General features: G+C 36.7%; 1 protein-coding gene across 5 annotated transcripts in view; it reads right to left on the reverse strand.

Moving 5' to 3' along the window:
- The window catches only part of MLF1 (myeloid leukemia factor 1), a 37,323-nt gene that overhangs the window by 8,234 nt on the left and 14,526 nt on the right, over positions 1-14,563 (reverse strand). For 3 of the 5 annotated variants that reach the window (XM_043595035.1, XM_043595034.1, XM_043595033.1), the window contains exon 2: positions 7,194-7,341. In XM_043595035.1, the coding sequence (XP_043450970.1) occupies positions 7,194-7,341 (148 nt within the window). Of the gene's footprint in view, positions 1-2,734; positions 2,777-7,193; positions 7,342-14,563 lie in introns of all 5 variants that reach the window. The other 2 variants (XR_006299446.1, XM_043595032.1) reach the window with 1 other exon arrangement.

The raw sequence follows: 14,563 nt of genomic DNA on the forward strand, positions 1-14,563 counted from the left end.
CAAAGCATAGGACAGTCCCCTACTCCCTAGAAAAAAGAATTATCTGGCTTCAAATATCAATGGTGTCGGGTTGAGAAGCTCTGCTCTACAAAAATCAGTCACTGATTTTAGTTTTTATCACTAGAACACTCACCAGAACTTAAAAATGAAGCACACATTTTAGTGTGTCACCCAATGCATTATTTACTATTATAAAACAGAAGTGTTTGATTCAAGGAACTTCTCCACTTAAACGGGAGTCTTCTGAATTCTGTAAGGGACTATAGTTTAATGCTAGTATTTCAGTCCCTCTGGAGATTCTTTTGCTGTATGCCAAGCTGGGACTCAATAAAGAATTATCAAAGGCCTGTCTCTATCTCTGCCTTCCATTGGGTTTTTATTACTTGTAACAATGGGAAATAGATAGGAAAACTAAATTCTTTAGAACTTGCACTTATCACATCAGGGAACAAAGACACATTTGTGAGATACTGATACATGTATCTTTGGGTACACAATGCACAATCTGCGTTTCAGGGATTCAACACAATTCAGGAAACATTCTGAATATTTTGTTTCAACACCAGGTTGAGAAATCAGGGCTGTATAAAAGACAAAATTCATGAGCGTTAGAAGGACTAGCCCAAGTAAGAAGACGAGAAGGAAGAAAAGATCAGATGTTTGGGTACACTCTGCCGTTTTCTCAATTCACTGTCACATCAGCCATTTAAAAATTTATCTGTACTTGCTGTGGGGTGGCCCAACACCTTGGAGTGACAAAAAGTGGGGGGTACAAATTAGAGCTAAGATTCCAGTGAGCTCCTAAGGACTTTGGGAACTTTGAACACATGCTCTTCTCTCTGCCTGTAATGTTTTTATACTGGCTCTCAGCATATCCTCTCATGATTCAAGTATTACCTCCTCAGAAAGGCGACCGGTCTAAAGTAATCTCTGCTTCACCTTCCATCTGTCACTATATCATTACCTTGCTTCATCTCCTTTAGTGTACTTCAAAGTACTTTATCTGAAATTATTTTGTTATTTATTGCCTGTCTTCCTTCTATAGAAATAATTTCTGTGAAGGTAGGGTTATCTTCTCTGTTTTATTCACTACTATATTCTCAATACTTTCAAAATAATTCCTAGCACACAGGAGGACTCCCTAAACATTTGATGAATAAATGAACAAACTATCTCTAACTCAGCTCAAACTCATATATTCAATTGATACCAGATAAATTGTAAACCAGATAAACTATTGCCTCAAATGCAAAATATCCCAAACAGAAATGATCCTTTGACCACCTCTGTTCTCTTATCTGTTCATATGAGTATGAATGCTCTGTTCCTTAGCTCAATGGCATTCCCATCTAGCTAATTTCTCATGTCAAAAAATGGGCATAATACTTTCCTTTTCTCTCTTTACTGTTCCTTCAATACAAGAAATCCCCAAGTTCTACCCATTCACCTCTTTAACTCTCTTTCAAACGAGATTATTTCTCTTTATCACCACGGGCATTACCCAAGTAGAAGCCATTAGTAATATTTCCCAGAACACTTTAACAGCTTCCTGGCCTGTCTCCACTGTGGTCCCTTCTAGTCTTTCTTTCCCCTATAGGCACAATAATCTTTCAAAAATGAGAACCTGACTCTATTGCCATTTTGGTGAAAATTCATCAACCGCTTCCTTATTCTTCAGATAATATCCCCAGTTCTTACCAGCACAAAAAGAAGTCCCTGATTACCTCCGTATCTTTATCTGTATCTACTCTCCAACTCGTGCTCCAGGGCCAAGTGATCCTAAACATCTTTGAGCTTCCTAGCTAACAGGTCTTTGCACATGTGTTTTCTTCTGTGTTGAACACCCTTGTTCTCCCCCTCTCCCTGCTTTTCCTGGCTAACTCCTAATAATCCTTAAGGTTCTGGAAATCTCTGATTAACTTCCACCCAACACCACAAAAGGTCTAGGTACCAGGCTTTTTTCTATCTGTGCTTCCACAGCACGCTGAACTTCTTGATCATTTTACTGATAAGTGAGCAGTTATAGCACAGAGTTAATTTGTTGTTTGTCCCACTAATAACTTTGGTGAGGAAGGACAAATATGGTATGTCAAACTTTAAGGAGACAAAGGGCTAAAGTCTAAAAAAGAAAATAAACAAACTTTTGCATAAGAGCATAGATGCGTCCAAAGGAAATGTTCTAAGGTCATGCTATTCTCTGCTACTCCTTAGACTGCCTTTAAGTATGTTAGAAACTAGCATCACGGAAAACAAAGAAATAGCAGGAGAAAAGCTGGTTGCAGAGTAGCCATACTTGGACATGGGAAAGGAAAGCAGAATGAGTAAGTTAACAACAGAGTGCTAGAAAAAGCAGCCAATCTGAGCTTCTGCAAATGTGCTCTTCTAGCTACAGTTTGGTACTTTTTTATCTTTTGGAAAGTCACCACAGCATATGGAAGTGTCCAAACTTTCAAACACAACTATGGGGATCCCTTTTGTAAATCAAATGAATATTCATCTATTAAAATGCATTTTTTCTCTTTGAAGACTGATTTTATTTATGTTGATATGACTTAATTCAGAAAAAAACATGCCTGAACACTCTAAGATCAACACATGAAACAGGTTTCAGTACAAATTCTAAAAAGCCATTTTGAAATTAAGTGAAACTGCATGCCAATTCACTTTGCTTGAGTTAATGAAAAATACTTGTCAGAAAATACTGCTAAAATGGTTTGTGTCTCATGATACGAACCATACCACCAAAACTGCCAAAAGGCATAAGAGAATTCATTACCTAGGAAAAAAATCCAATTAATTTTGGTTATGATATGTATAATGATAATCCCTGAAAAAGAAAGAAATATACTACATAATCACATAGTTCTGAGCTGATAAAAATTTTAAACCATTTAATAAAAAATCCTTAACATAGATTTTTAAAATTACCTGCTTATTATTGTTATTCAAAACCATATACCACTCTTAAATATGACTGCTATATCCTATTTACCAAAAACAGTTGAAAGAAAAAGTCTTTGTTATAGATTAAGACAAACATTTCTCAAAGGAAATGCAAATTCACACCAAAGGTATAATGATTAAAGTATCATCTTTCCTTTGCTCAACTATTCCATATTTTTAAAAGATGAGTTGGGGCGCCTGGGTGGCTCAGTCGGTTAAGCGTCCGACTTCAGCTCAGGTCATGATCCCACAGTTCATGGGTTCGAGCCCTGTGTCAGGCTCTGTGCTGACAGATCAGAGCCTGGAACCTGCTTCAGATTCTGTGTCTCCCTCTCTTTCTGCCCCTCCCTGGCTCGCACTCTGTCTCTCTCCCTCTCTGAAAAATAAATAAATATTAAAAAAAAAATGAGTTAACCTACCTATAACTGATTAAAAATAAGCAATTACCTACATTAATAACATTTCAAAAGATAAGTAGAGACATTGGGCAAAAAAATTAATGAGAATCTCCCAAGAACTAATATATAGAATAAAAAATATAGACTTCAGAAAGGATCACAAACACAGATTTAAAAATATATAGGGTCTTTGATAAAAAAATGTTAAGTATAATAAATGGAATTATCAAAATTAATAGTTCACAAATTGTATTCCTCAGTAGGTACAGATAAGTAAAAATAAAATTTAGGCAGATAAATATAAAAATTAAAAATTTTCATTACTTGGAGGTTTCAAATATTGAAAGTAAAATTTGAATTTTTGGGTAAATGGTATATGTAAGGTTTTACCATCATTCAGTGATAATTTTCTCCCTATGTAAGTTATGGTGAAAAATAGAGAAAATGTGTATTTATGTTAAATTGTATAATAAATTATATCAGATGATATATATGTATACTATATATTTAGAAGAGTAATCTCCAAAGTGCACTGAATGCACAAATAAAATTTCTCTATTTCTTTTCGCTTCAAAGAAAAATATTAAATTTTTTTTATGTTTATTCATTTTTGAGAGACAGAGACAGAGTGAGAGCAGAGGAAGGAAAGAGAGAGAGGGAGACACAGAATCAGCAGGCTCCAGGGTCTGAGCTGTCAGCACAGTAGCCCTATGCAGGGCTCAAACCCACAAACCCTGAGATCATGCCCTGAGCTGAAGTCAGATGCTTAACCGACTGAGCCACCCAGGCACCCCTAAAAGAAAAACATTTTAGATTGACTCTGGTGTCATCACTCAATCTAAATGTCTGATGGTCACATGTCATACCTTGAATTATAAATTGCTTAATTAAATATATTTACAGATTAAATTATCTAGTTTTTAACAAAACTAATCCTCCCAAAATGGACAACTGGCTTAAAAATATCCCCATAGGAGCACCTGGGTGGCTCAGTTGGTTAAGTGTCTGACTCTTGGTTTCAGCTCAGGTCATGATCTCAAGGTTCCTGAGTTCGAGCCCAGCATAGGACTCTATGCTGACAGTGCGGAGCTCCCTTGGGATTCTCTCTCTCCCTCTCTCTTTGCCCCTCCCCCATTTGCTCATGTGCTCTCTCTCTCAAAAATAAACTTTAAAAAAAATTAAAAATCCCCATAAAATTATCATGAACTGAAGAAAATGCTAATAATATAAATAAGAAAACAGCATAGTTAGCTTCACCTACTTTTGTAGGAGTCTCTGCTTTCTTCATAAAATGGCTGATAGAGATGACAAATGTCAAGAAATGGGCCAAAAATTAAAAAAAATATCAAGATGTCTAGCTGAAATGTAGATTTTCATCCACCACGCTTAAAAGCAACAGCTAATGGCTCACTGCTTAATCAAAAAATTTATAATTTCATGAGAAGAGAGAGAAGCTTTATATGAATTTTGATGAAAGTTCAAATGGACTAGGATAGCTAACATGCTCAAAAAGCCTACTGTTTTCTTGGCTGTGCTCTTTTCAGATAGTAGCAGTCTTTTCCATCTTCTGCAGTCAATTTCTATTTGTTCCTACTTTCACATCTAGTTATAAAACACTGACTTAGAAAAGTTCAAGCTGGCAGAGAGGTCTTTTGTTGCTACTGTTTGTTTGGTTTTGCTTTAATTAATTTATTTTTGCTATTACATTTAGTCTTTCACACTTAGACATACACGTGTCAAATATATACACCCTATAGGATATAAGGAGAGCCAATCCTCACCAATATAAGTTATAAAACACACACACAAAAATGAGTCTTGGCTAAAAGAGAGGCTAAATGTTCCTTGGAAAAATCTGCTGCAACCAATTTTTTTTTTAATTTTTTTTTTAACATTTATTTATTTTTGAGACAGAGAGAGACAGAGCATGAACGGGGAGGGCAGAGAGAGAGGGACACACAGAATCAGAAGCAGGCTCCAGGCTCTGAGCCATCAGCCCAGAGCCCGACGCGGGGCTCGAACTCACGGACCACAAGATCGTGACCTGAGCTGAAGTCGGATGCCCAACTGACTGAGCCACCCAGGCGCCCCACCAATTTTATAATTTATAATTATATTACAACTTATAAATTGTAATATTTTAAAAATTATTACTTCCCTTGGAAAATACTCAGTACTCTTGGCTAGCAAAGGATTTCTATACAGTTTGAACAACAAAAAGTGGATTGGTGTTAGCATTCTAAGATAGTTGATAGGATATAATGTCATTCTCCACTGGGAATAAAATTGCCACTTCTTCCTTCTTCTATAAAAGCTACAAATAGCTCATTTATGCACATAAATACAAAGTACTATATACAGCCCTATTCTTGTCTTGCTATTGTTATAGCAGATATACAAAATATTTCAATGCTCATATGAAAGATAAAGTTTCAGAATGTGTTAATTGATTTTCTCTGCACTCCTTGATAATTTTTCCTTTGATCTTAATTTTAGACTTTCATAGAAACTGATAACCCTAAAAGTAAAGTGTATATATATATATATTTAAAATGTATATGTTAAATGTATATATTATTTATAGATTTAAAATATATTTAAAATATATTTATATATTTTAAATGTATATATATTTATATATTTTTTAAATGTATATATATATGTATTCACTAAATGAAAAAAAGCAAATTGGAATAAAAGTAATATATATTGGAATAAGATGAAAAAGAATGTGAAATTTTCATTTAAATGGTAAATGTAGGAGTATCTGGGTGGCTCGGTCAGTTAAGCTCACTCTTGGTTTCAGCTTAGGTCATGGTATCTCATGGTTTCGTGGGTTCGAGCCTGCACTGGGCTCTGTGCTGATGGTGCAGAGCCTGCTTGGAATTCTCACTCTCCTTCTCTCTGCCCCTCCCCTGCTCACACTGTCTTTGTCTCTCTCAAAATAAATAAATAAACTTAAAAAAATTAAAAAAAAAATGGCAAATGTAATTTTATCCTTCAAACCCCTTGAAATATTCAGCCTCTCTTTTAGCCAAAACTTATTCTTTACTACATATTTATAATTTATACTGGTGAGATATGGCTCACTTTTTTCCCCTAGGTTGTGACACATATGATATGTTTATATCTAAGTATGAAAGACTTTACGTAATAGCAAAACTTAATTAATAGAAAACAAAAACAAACTGCTGTGGACTTTTATTCTAGAACTGCCATTCTGAAGGAAAAAGCAAGAGAAACGAAATTAACAGGGAAGAAAGTAGTTAAGGTATGTAAACATCCTAGATTTTTTAGTTGAGTACGTTTGTAACCTCCTAGCTTTGCTCTCAGATAAGACTTATGAAAATATACTGCAGTTATGCAAGATTTTTAGATACAGTTAAAAGTTAATCTAAGTTTTGAAGGTCCAAGGAAGCCATGCAGAAGTCTGTTTTTTCCTGGTCCTATAAAGTATTACACTATAGCTTTCGCTGCTTTTTTAAAGTGGGAAAAAAAAGTGTTGCATAGGTTAGGAAGGATAGTCCCCTCACCTGTTCTAACTTAAGACATGGGAGGAAATTCTAAGATGACAACAAACTATATGCACATATGAAAAATAATGCTTTAAGTTTGGCTTATAATATATAACCCTATGGTCTTAAAGTTTTGGTAGCACAGTGGAATTCTATAGAGTTAACAATTCATTGTTAAAAAATTTAGCTTTCCAACAGGTTCCCCCTTTTATATATAACAATTATCTCTATAACACAAACATTATTAATAGCTTAACATCATAGATACATTCTTCTGTAATAATTTTCCTCAAATTCCCATAGGACTTTCTCGCTAAGTTTAAAATAAAGAACTTACAGTCAAAGAATTTTCACCATCATCATGTCTCATGTGATTATGAGCTCTTCCTCTGCCATCAGAGATGCTGAGCAAATCTCTTCCAAAAGGTTCAGAAAAACTTCTCATCATCTGTCGCATACTTTCTCGGTGTGCAATAAAAGAATCACTGTTGAAAATACATATAATCATTCAAGAGTAAGTGTTGGAATTTAAATAATTAATACGTAGGCAGCTAAATACTACAAAGAATTATTTTGGTCTAATATTCTTGTTGAAGAGACAAAAGAAGAGTTTAGGCAAGTAGAATTATCTCGCTAAGACCCACTAACTCATAAATACAGAAACTGTTCCATTTGCTATCTACTATAATTCATCTATGTATAAATACACCTTTATTTATCCTTTATTGTATAAAAATGACAAACACAAACTGACACATCTTGGGTAGCTTAAGCCAGCAATAAGAAAAATGGCAAAAAAAAAAAAGGACCGGAAAATTTTGCTACCAGGTAGAGGTCATTCTAGGTAGCCACCAATATAACTTCTACTGAGAACTAATAAAGAATGCTGGCTTGGGGCACCTGGGTGGCTCAGTCGGTTAAACATCTGACTTCAGTTCAGGTCATGATCTCATGATTTGTGGGTTCGAGCCCGGTGATGGGCTCTGTGCTGACAGCTCAGAGCCTGAAGCCTGCGTCAGATTGTGTCTCTCGGTTTCTCTGCCCCTCACCCACTCACACTCTGTCTCCCTCTCTCCCTCTTTCTCAAAAATAAACATAAAAAAAATTATGCTGGCCTATTTTTTAACTCTTATTTATGAAATATGAGCATTGAGAACTATAGCTATGTTACAACACTGTAAATATACATTATCTTAATAGTCAAAAATAAAGCTACAGATCACCTTTACGAGGCTAACTTTTGTTTCTAAGAACTCTTAAGTTCTTAGAACTCTTTTTTTTTTTTTTTTTTTTTTTTTAGTTTTAGAGAGTGAGACCATTCATGAGAGGGGGAGAGGAGCAAAGGGAGAGACAGACAGAATCCCAAGCAGGCTCCACACTCAGCGTGGAGCCCGATGCAGGGCTGAATCCCACGACCCTGGATCATGACCTAAACCAAAATTAAGGGTCGGACGCTCAACTGAATAAGCCACCCAGGCGCTCCTGCTAAGAACTCTTAATATCAGAAATCACCGCATAGTAAAAATATTTTCTAGTCTTAAGATAGCTGTTCTCAAACTTTGAAATTACCAAGCAGGTAATGAGGTTTGAAATGCAGACTTCTGTCCTCCCCCCCTCCCCCACAACATTCCAATCACATTTATTAGTTCTGGGTGTGATTTGTGGACATGCATCCCTGGTGATCATAACTCAAGCAGTCCTTTCACCAACCTTTGAGGAATAGTATCCTTTCTGTGTACACAGTACCCAAATTAATTAGAACCCAAGCCTGCTTTCTGAACCTGTTTCCATAGCTGTAAAATGAGGATAATATTGCACATCCCTGTTGCTGAGATTAAAGCATGTAATCTGAAGGCACAAAGTACAGTATCTAGTCCATATAATATGTTAAATGTTAATCTCCCTTACCTTCTCCTCTTCTTAGCCCATGTATGAATGCTACTTGCTATAATTCTATTATTAATATTAAATACCTCTCATTGAGAAAAGATATGTATTTTATTTAAAAATACATATAGCAATAACCATGTTCCAGGCTGTTTTCTATTTGTATAAATATCAGTGTTCTTAATCTGATGTTATCCCAATCACCCCAAGTCCCATTCAAGACTGTAAAATTTTAGGGGTACCTGGGAGGCTCAGTCGGTTAAGTGTCTGACTTCGGCTCACAGTTTGTGATCTCACAGTTTGTGAGTTCGAGCCCTGCATCGGGCTCTGGGCTGACAGCTTGGAGCCTGGAGTCTGCTTTGGATTCTGTGTCTCCCTCTCTCTCTGCTCCTCCCCTGCTCATGCTCTCTCTCTCTCTCTCTCTCTCCCAAAAATAAACATTAAGGGGCGCCTGGGTGGCTCAGTCGGTTGAGCGTCCGACTTCGGCTCAGGTCATGATCTCACAGTCCGTGGGTTCGAGCCCCGCGTCAGGCTCTGTGCTGACCGCTCAGAGCCTGGAGCCTGGAGCCTGGAGCCTGTTTCAGATTCTGTGTCTCCCTCTCTCTCTGCCCCTCCCCCACTTGCACTCTGTCTCTGTCTCAAAAATAAATAAACATTAAAAAAAAAACATTTTTAAAAAGAACGTAAAATTTTATTGCCTTATTATAGTGGTTTCTTAACTTCATTTCAGTTTGAAAATCACTGACCCACTGGTCACTTCCTTACTGCTCACTCTAGAAGTTAAGGCACATCACCACTGGAGTGCACTTTACCAAGGCAATCTTACTCTTCCCTGTAGTCTATTGGAGCCCCCTAATAGTTTGTCCCCCTTTCAGACTTCCCCACCTTAGTTTCATCCTCCTGGGGTTACCCTTCCCACTTCTCATTCTAAACTCCAACCTTCTAATGTCATCATGAGGAAGCTCAAAAATTCTGTCTTCCTTCAGTAGTCTCAGGCAGAAAGAGCTTTCCTTTGAATTGTGCAGTATTTGTATACATAACCCTATCTCAAAGGAGCTCAGATTGAGTCATATTGTCACCTTGGAGGTTAAAAAAATAATAATAAAAACTTCAAGTGCAAATGATTAGTAAACCACTCAACTGGATTATGCTTATGTTATAAAAGAGGTTTTCATTTTAATTCAGCTTTGTTTAGGTTTAATTTAAATATGAAATTTATCCATTTTAGTCATACTGTTTGATGAATTTTGAAAAATGCATTATAGTAACAACCACCACCACAAAGGTGTAGAACATTTCTACCCCCAATGTTCCATCCTGCCTCTTTGCAGATAATTAGCTCCTTCTAACCCTAGTTACCACTGACAAACTTAAAAAAAAAAAAGATAAAGAAAGCCTATTTATTTATTTTGAAAGAGAGCAAGTGGAGTAGAGACAGAGAGAGAGAGAGACAGGAGAGAATCCCAAGCAGGTTCCTCATGGCCAGCACAGAGCCCCTTGTGGGGCTCGAACTCACAGACCGTGACATCATGACCTGAGCTGAAATCAAGAGTTGGATGCTTAACCTACTGAGTCATCCAGGCGCCCCACCACTGACAGGCTTTCTGTCACTATAGTTTCACCTTTTCCAGAATTTCATATAATGGAATCATACATTATGTTGTCTTTTGTGCCTAGCTTCTTTTACTTAGCATAATGCTTGTGATTCATCCACGTTGTTCCATTTATTCAGTTTTATTGCTAGGTACATTGTATGTATGTGATTATGTCACAATGTAATAATAAACAGTTTCTAGTTTTTTGCTATTATAAATAAAGCTTCTATGAACATTCATGTACTGTTTTTTATGTATATATGATTTCATTTCTCTTGCGTAAAATAACTAGCAATAGGATTTCAGAGTTGTGCGGTGATTGTTTAATTTTATAAAAAACGTGAACTTAGAGTTCTCGTTGTGCTACATTCTTGCTTGATAATTGGTATTATCAGTCTTTTTGATTTTATTCATTTGAATGGTGGTGTAATAGTATCTCATTGGGGTTTTTTTTTTTTAATTTTTTTAATGTTTTTTATTTATTTTTGAGACAGAGAGAGACAGAGCATGAACGGGGGAGGGGCAGAGAGAGAGGGAGACACAGAATCGGAAGCAGGCTCCAGGCTCTGAGCCATCAGCCCAGAGCCTGACGCGGGGCTCGAACTCACGGACCGCGAGATCGTGACCTGAGCCGAAGTCGGCCGCTTAACCGACTGAGCCACCCAGGCGCCCCTCTCATTGGGGTTTTATTTTGTGTGTCATTCATATATCTTATTTGATAAAATGTGTTCAAATTTTTTCCCTATTTAAAAAAACCAGGTTGTTTGTCTTATTATTGTAGACTTGTAAGAGTTCTTTATTTATTGTAGACATAAGACTTTTATCAGATGTCTGTCTTGTAAGTATTGCTTCCTAGTCTTGGACTTGCCTTTTCATTCTCTTAACATCAACTTATTCAGCCACATGGATCTTTGTTAGGTCTTCAGTTTCGCCAGACCTTTGCGTAGTAGTTTTATTTCTGACTTAGTTTTTTATCTGTGTCATCATTGCATAACTAATTTCCGTTCTCAAAACATTTTATATATTTCCATAAGCTGCTTTCAATTATTTTTAGAAGATGAGGCATAAGTACAATTTTTAAAATGAAGGGAAGAATTGAAACAGGAAGTTAGATAGAAGTAGACAATCTGAGGGAAGTATTGTTTAAAAAAGTAAACTGTGTTGATTATTTTAATGTACCTTCTGAATTTCCTATCTAAAAGTTAAAAGGCTTATTTGTATTTTATATCTTCTAATATGAGAAATTTATTTTAGGTTTTCTTACAAAAATTTTTGACATTATTGAACTTAATTTCAGTTAGGAATATTATAAACTTGATTATCTAGTCTCTGGTAAACTAATGAACTCACTAATTTATATGTGTGGTAGGCAGCTTCTAAGATGGCCCCCAATGATCCCCTTCCTTTAAGTATGGGCTGGATTTACTGACTTGCCCCTAATAGAATGTGGATTCTGCTTGGGCACTGTATTAGCACGATGACTCATTCTGGGGCAAGCAGCTGCTATGCTGTGAGACAGCCCTGTGGACAGGCCTACCTGCATGAGCTTAGAAGCAGATTTTTGAGACGTCAACAACCACGTTTAAGAACTTGGAAGTAAATTCTCTATCGGTCAAGCCTTGAAATGATGGCAGCCTTGACTCACAACTTGATGCAGCCTCCTAAGAAGCCCTGAGTCAGAACCACCCAGCCCGGAACAGCCCAGAAAGCTGTTTCTGGATTTCTAACCAACAGAAATGATATAATAAATGTTTGTTGTTTTAAGCTACTAAATTATAGCAGCAATAAATAACACCTATTACATCCCAAAGCACAGCATATAACACATCCAAAACTATCCTCATTCTAATTCTTCAATTTTGTTGGTTTTATCTAAAGACTAGGAGCAAAATGAATGCAAATCTATAAAAATAGTTTGTCTGTAGGTCTGTTTGGTATCATGAAAAAATTTTTTTTGATTTTCACCAAATTTTGAGACTATGTTTGGGATGGTATGAATTAAAATATAAGCTTCCACAAACCTCAGGAGGATGGGGTTTCTCGGACAGGTGGTCTTACTCTAGAGCAGTTGAAACAGACACAAGAAGCCCTTGAAACTGTTGATTAGAAGACACAAGTCTCATGTATTAAAGCACTTGAGCCAGAGAAAACCAACTCTGGTTTAAATGAATACCCTTTCTCCAATCAAAAGTCACTAAGGAAAAGCTTCAGAACTGCAGATATTGATTGCAATACAGATGCTTCTTTATGTAGCATGCACCCAGGTGAGTGGAGAATGGTAAACAACTCTCCCCAAAAATGGCACAGACCATCTGATATAGAGAATGGTTCAAATTCAATAAACATTTATCATGTATACTGAGTGTCAAGGACAGAGGTTGATTACTGGTCTAGAGGAACATATAGTCTGACACAAAAATGAGACTTGACATGAGTCTGACACAAAAATGTTTTAAAATTAAGATTATAAAAGTTGGATATTATATTAGTTTAGTCAATGTAAGAAATTACCATAAATTTAGTGATTTAAAACAAAAAATTTACTTTCTGACAGTTCTGGAGGTCAGAAGCCCAGAATGGGTACCACTGGGCCAGAATCAAGGTGTTGACAGGGCTGCATTCTTTCTGCAGGCTCTAGGGGAAAATCTGTTTCTTTCTTGTCTCTTCAATCTTCTAGAAACTGCCCAGGTTCTCTGGCTTGTGGCCCTTCCTTCCATTTTTAAAGCCAGCAACAAAGCGTCTTTAAATCTCTCTAACTCTCTAAAGCATCATTAAACTGAGCCCACCTGGGTAATAAAGGTTACTCTCTTAAGGTTACTTTAAGGTGATTCATAACCTTAATTTCATCTGTAATCTTAATTCCCCTTGTCACGTAAAGTAACATATTTACAAATTCTGGGGACTAGGACATGGACATCTTTGGAAGGAAGGGACGTATTCTAAATACTTCAGATATAGTCCAGATATAGTCCTAAAATCATAGTATTTAAAACAATTTCCAACTGTTCCTCCTAGTCTGCATAAAATAGTCTCAGAAGATTAAAATGCTAGAAAATACAGCCTGTGATTAACCTGGCACTAGAATGCTGAATGGGATTTCTATGACTGACGATTAAGATAGTAATACAGAATATAAACCTAAGTTATGACAAGTCAATAGAGATCTTGAAAGCATTAGCTCCTGAAGTACACTCCAATGGCAGCATTCTCTCGGCACTAAATGGCCTAATTTGTAATTATTATTTCCTCTTATAATTCAAGGTGACTTTTGATGTCCTTTCTTAAGACTACTAAATGATCACATGGGGCACCTGGGTGGCTCAGTTGGTTAAGCATCCATTCGGCTCAGGTCATGATCTCGCAGTTCGGGAGTTCGAGCCCTGTGTCGGGCTCTGTGCTGACAGCTCAGAGTCTGGAACCTGCTTGGGATTCTGTGTCTCCATCTCTCTCTGCCCCTTCCCCACTTGTGCTCTTCTCTCTCAAAAACAAATAAACATTAAAAAAGATTTTAATAAAAGACAACTAAATGATCACAAAGTTAAAAAAAAAAGTAAATAAGAACAAAATCCATACTGATGAAAACTACTTTCTGTTCTTAATGTAGCAAAGTAAGTCATCTACTATACTTCCCCTCCCTACCCAACCCAACTCCTGATACTCTTTGAGCTACTGTCTTCTTCCCTTTAGCACTTAAAATCTTCCAATAGTCATCTATACTTGTATCCTTTACTTCCTTGTAGCTTTATTTTTTTACAAATGCCTCTTTCCTTCCCTTCACTTTCACATTAAAACGCCAAGGATTCCCTCAACCTTCCTTCCAATTACTGAAACCCAAAGGTCATTCCGGTTCCTTGAATACTCAGCAGCATATCTAACTTTGGAGACTTGTTTGACAAATGTCTCCTTTAAATTCTCCTTTGATTGAACATTTTCCTTCTCACCCTTGACAGAGCTTCCAGAGAGTCAAACGTAACTAGCGTGTCAAGATGTTGACACGCTCAGCCTTGAAGCAGCTGGGTGGGACCCAAGCCTGCCAAAGCCACTGGCGCGGGTTACTTCCGGCTTCCATCAGTCTTTCCTTCTTCTACCCCAAGGTGCTTTGTAAATATTTTCTAATTGTATATGACATTAAAATGTTGAAAAGTACCGTCTCCTAAAGACATATAGTCCCCGACTTATGATGGCTGGACTGATGATTTTTGGAATCACAATGGTGTGAGAATGC

This window comes from Prionailurus bengalensis, chromosome C2, assembly GCF_016509475.1.
Source record: "Prionailurus bengalensis isolate Pbe53 chromosome C2, Fcat_Pben_1.1_paternal_pri, whole genome shotgun sequence".
Taxonomy (NCBI): Eukaryota; Metazoa; Chordata; class Mammalia; order Carnivora; family Felidae; genus Prionailurus; species Prionailurus bengalensis.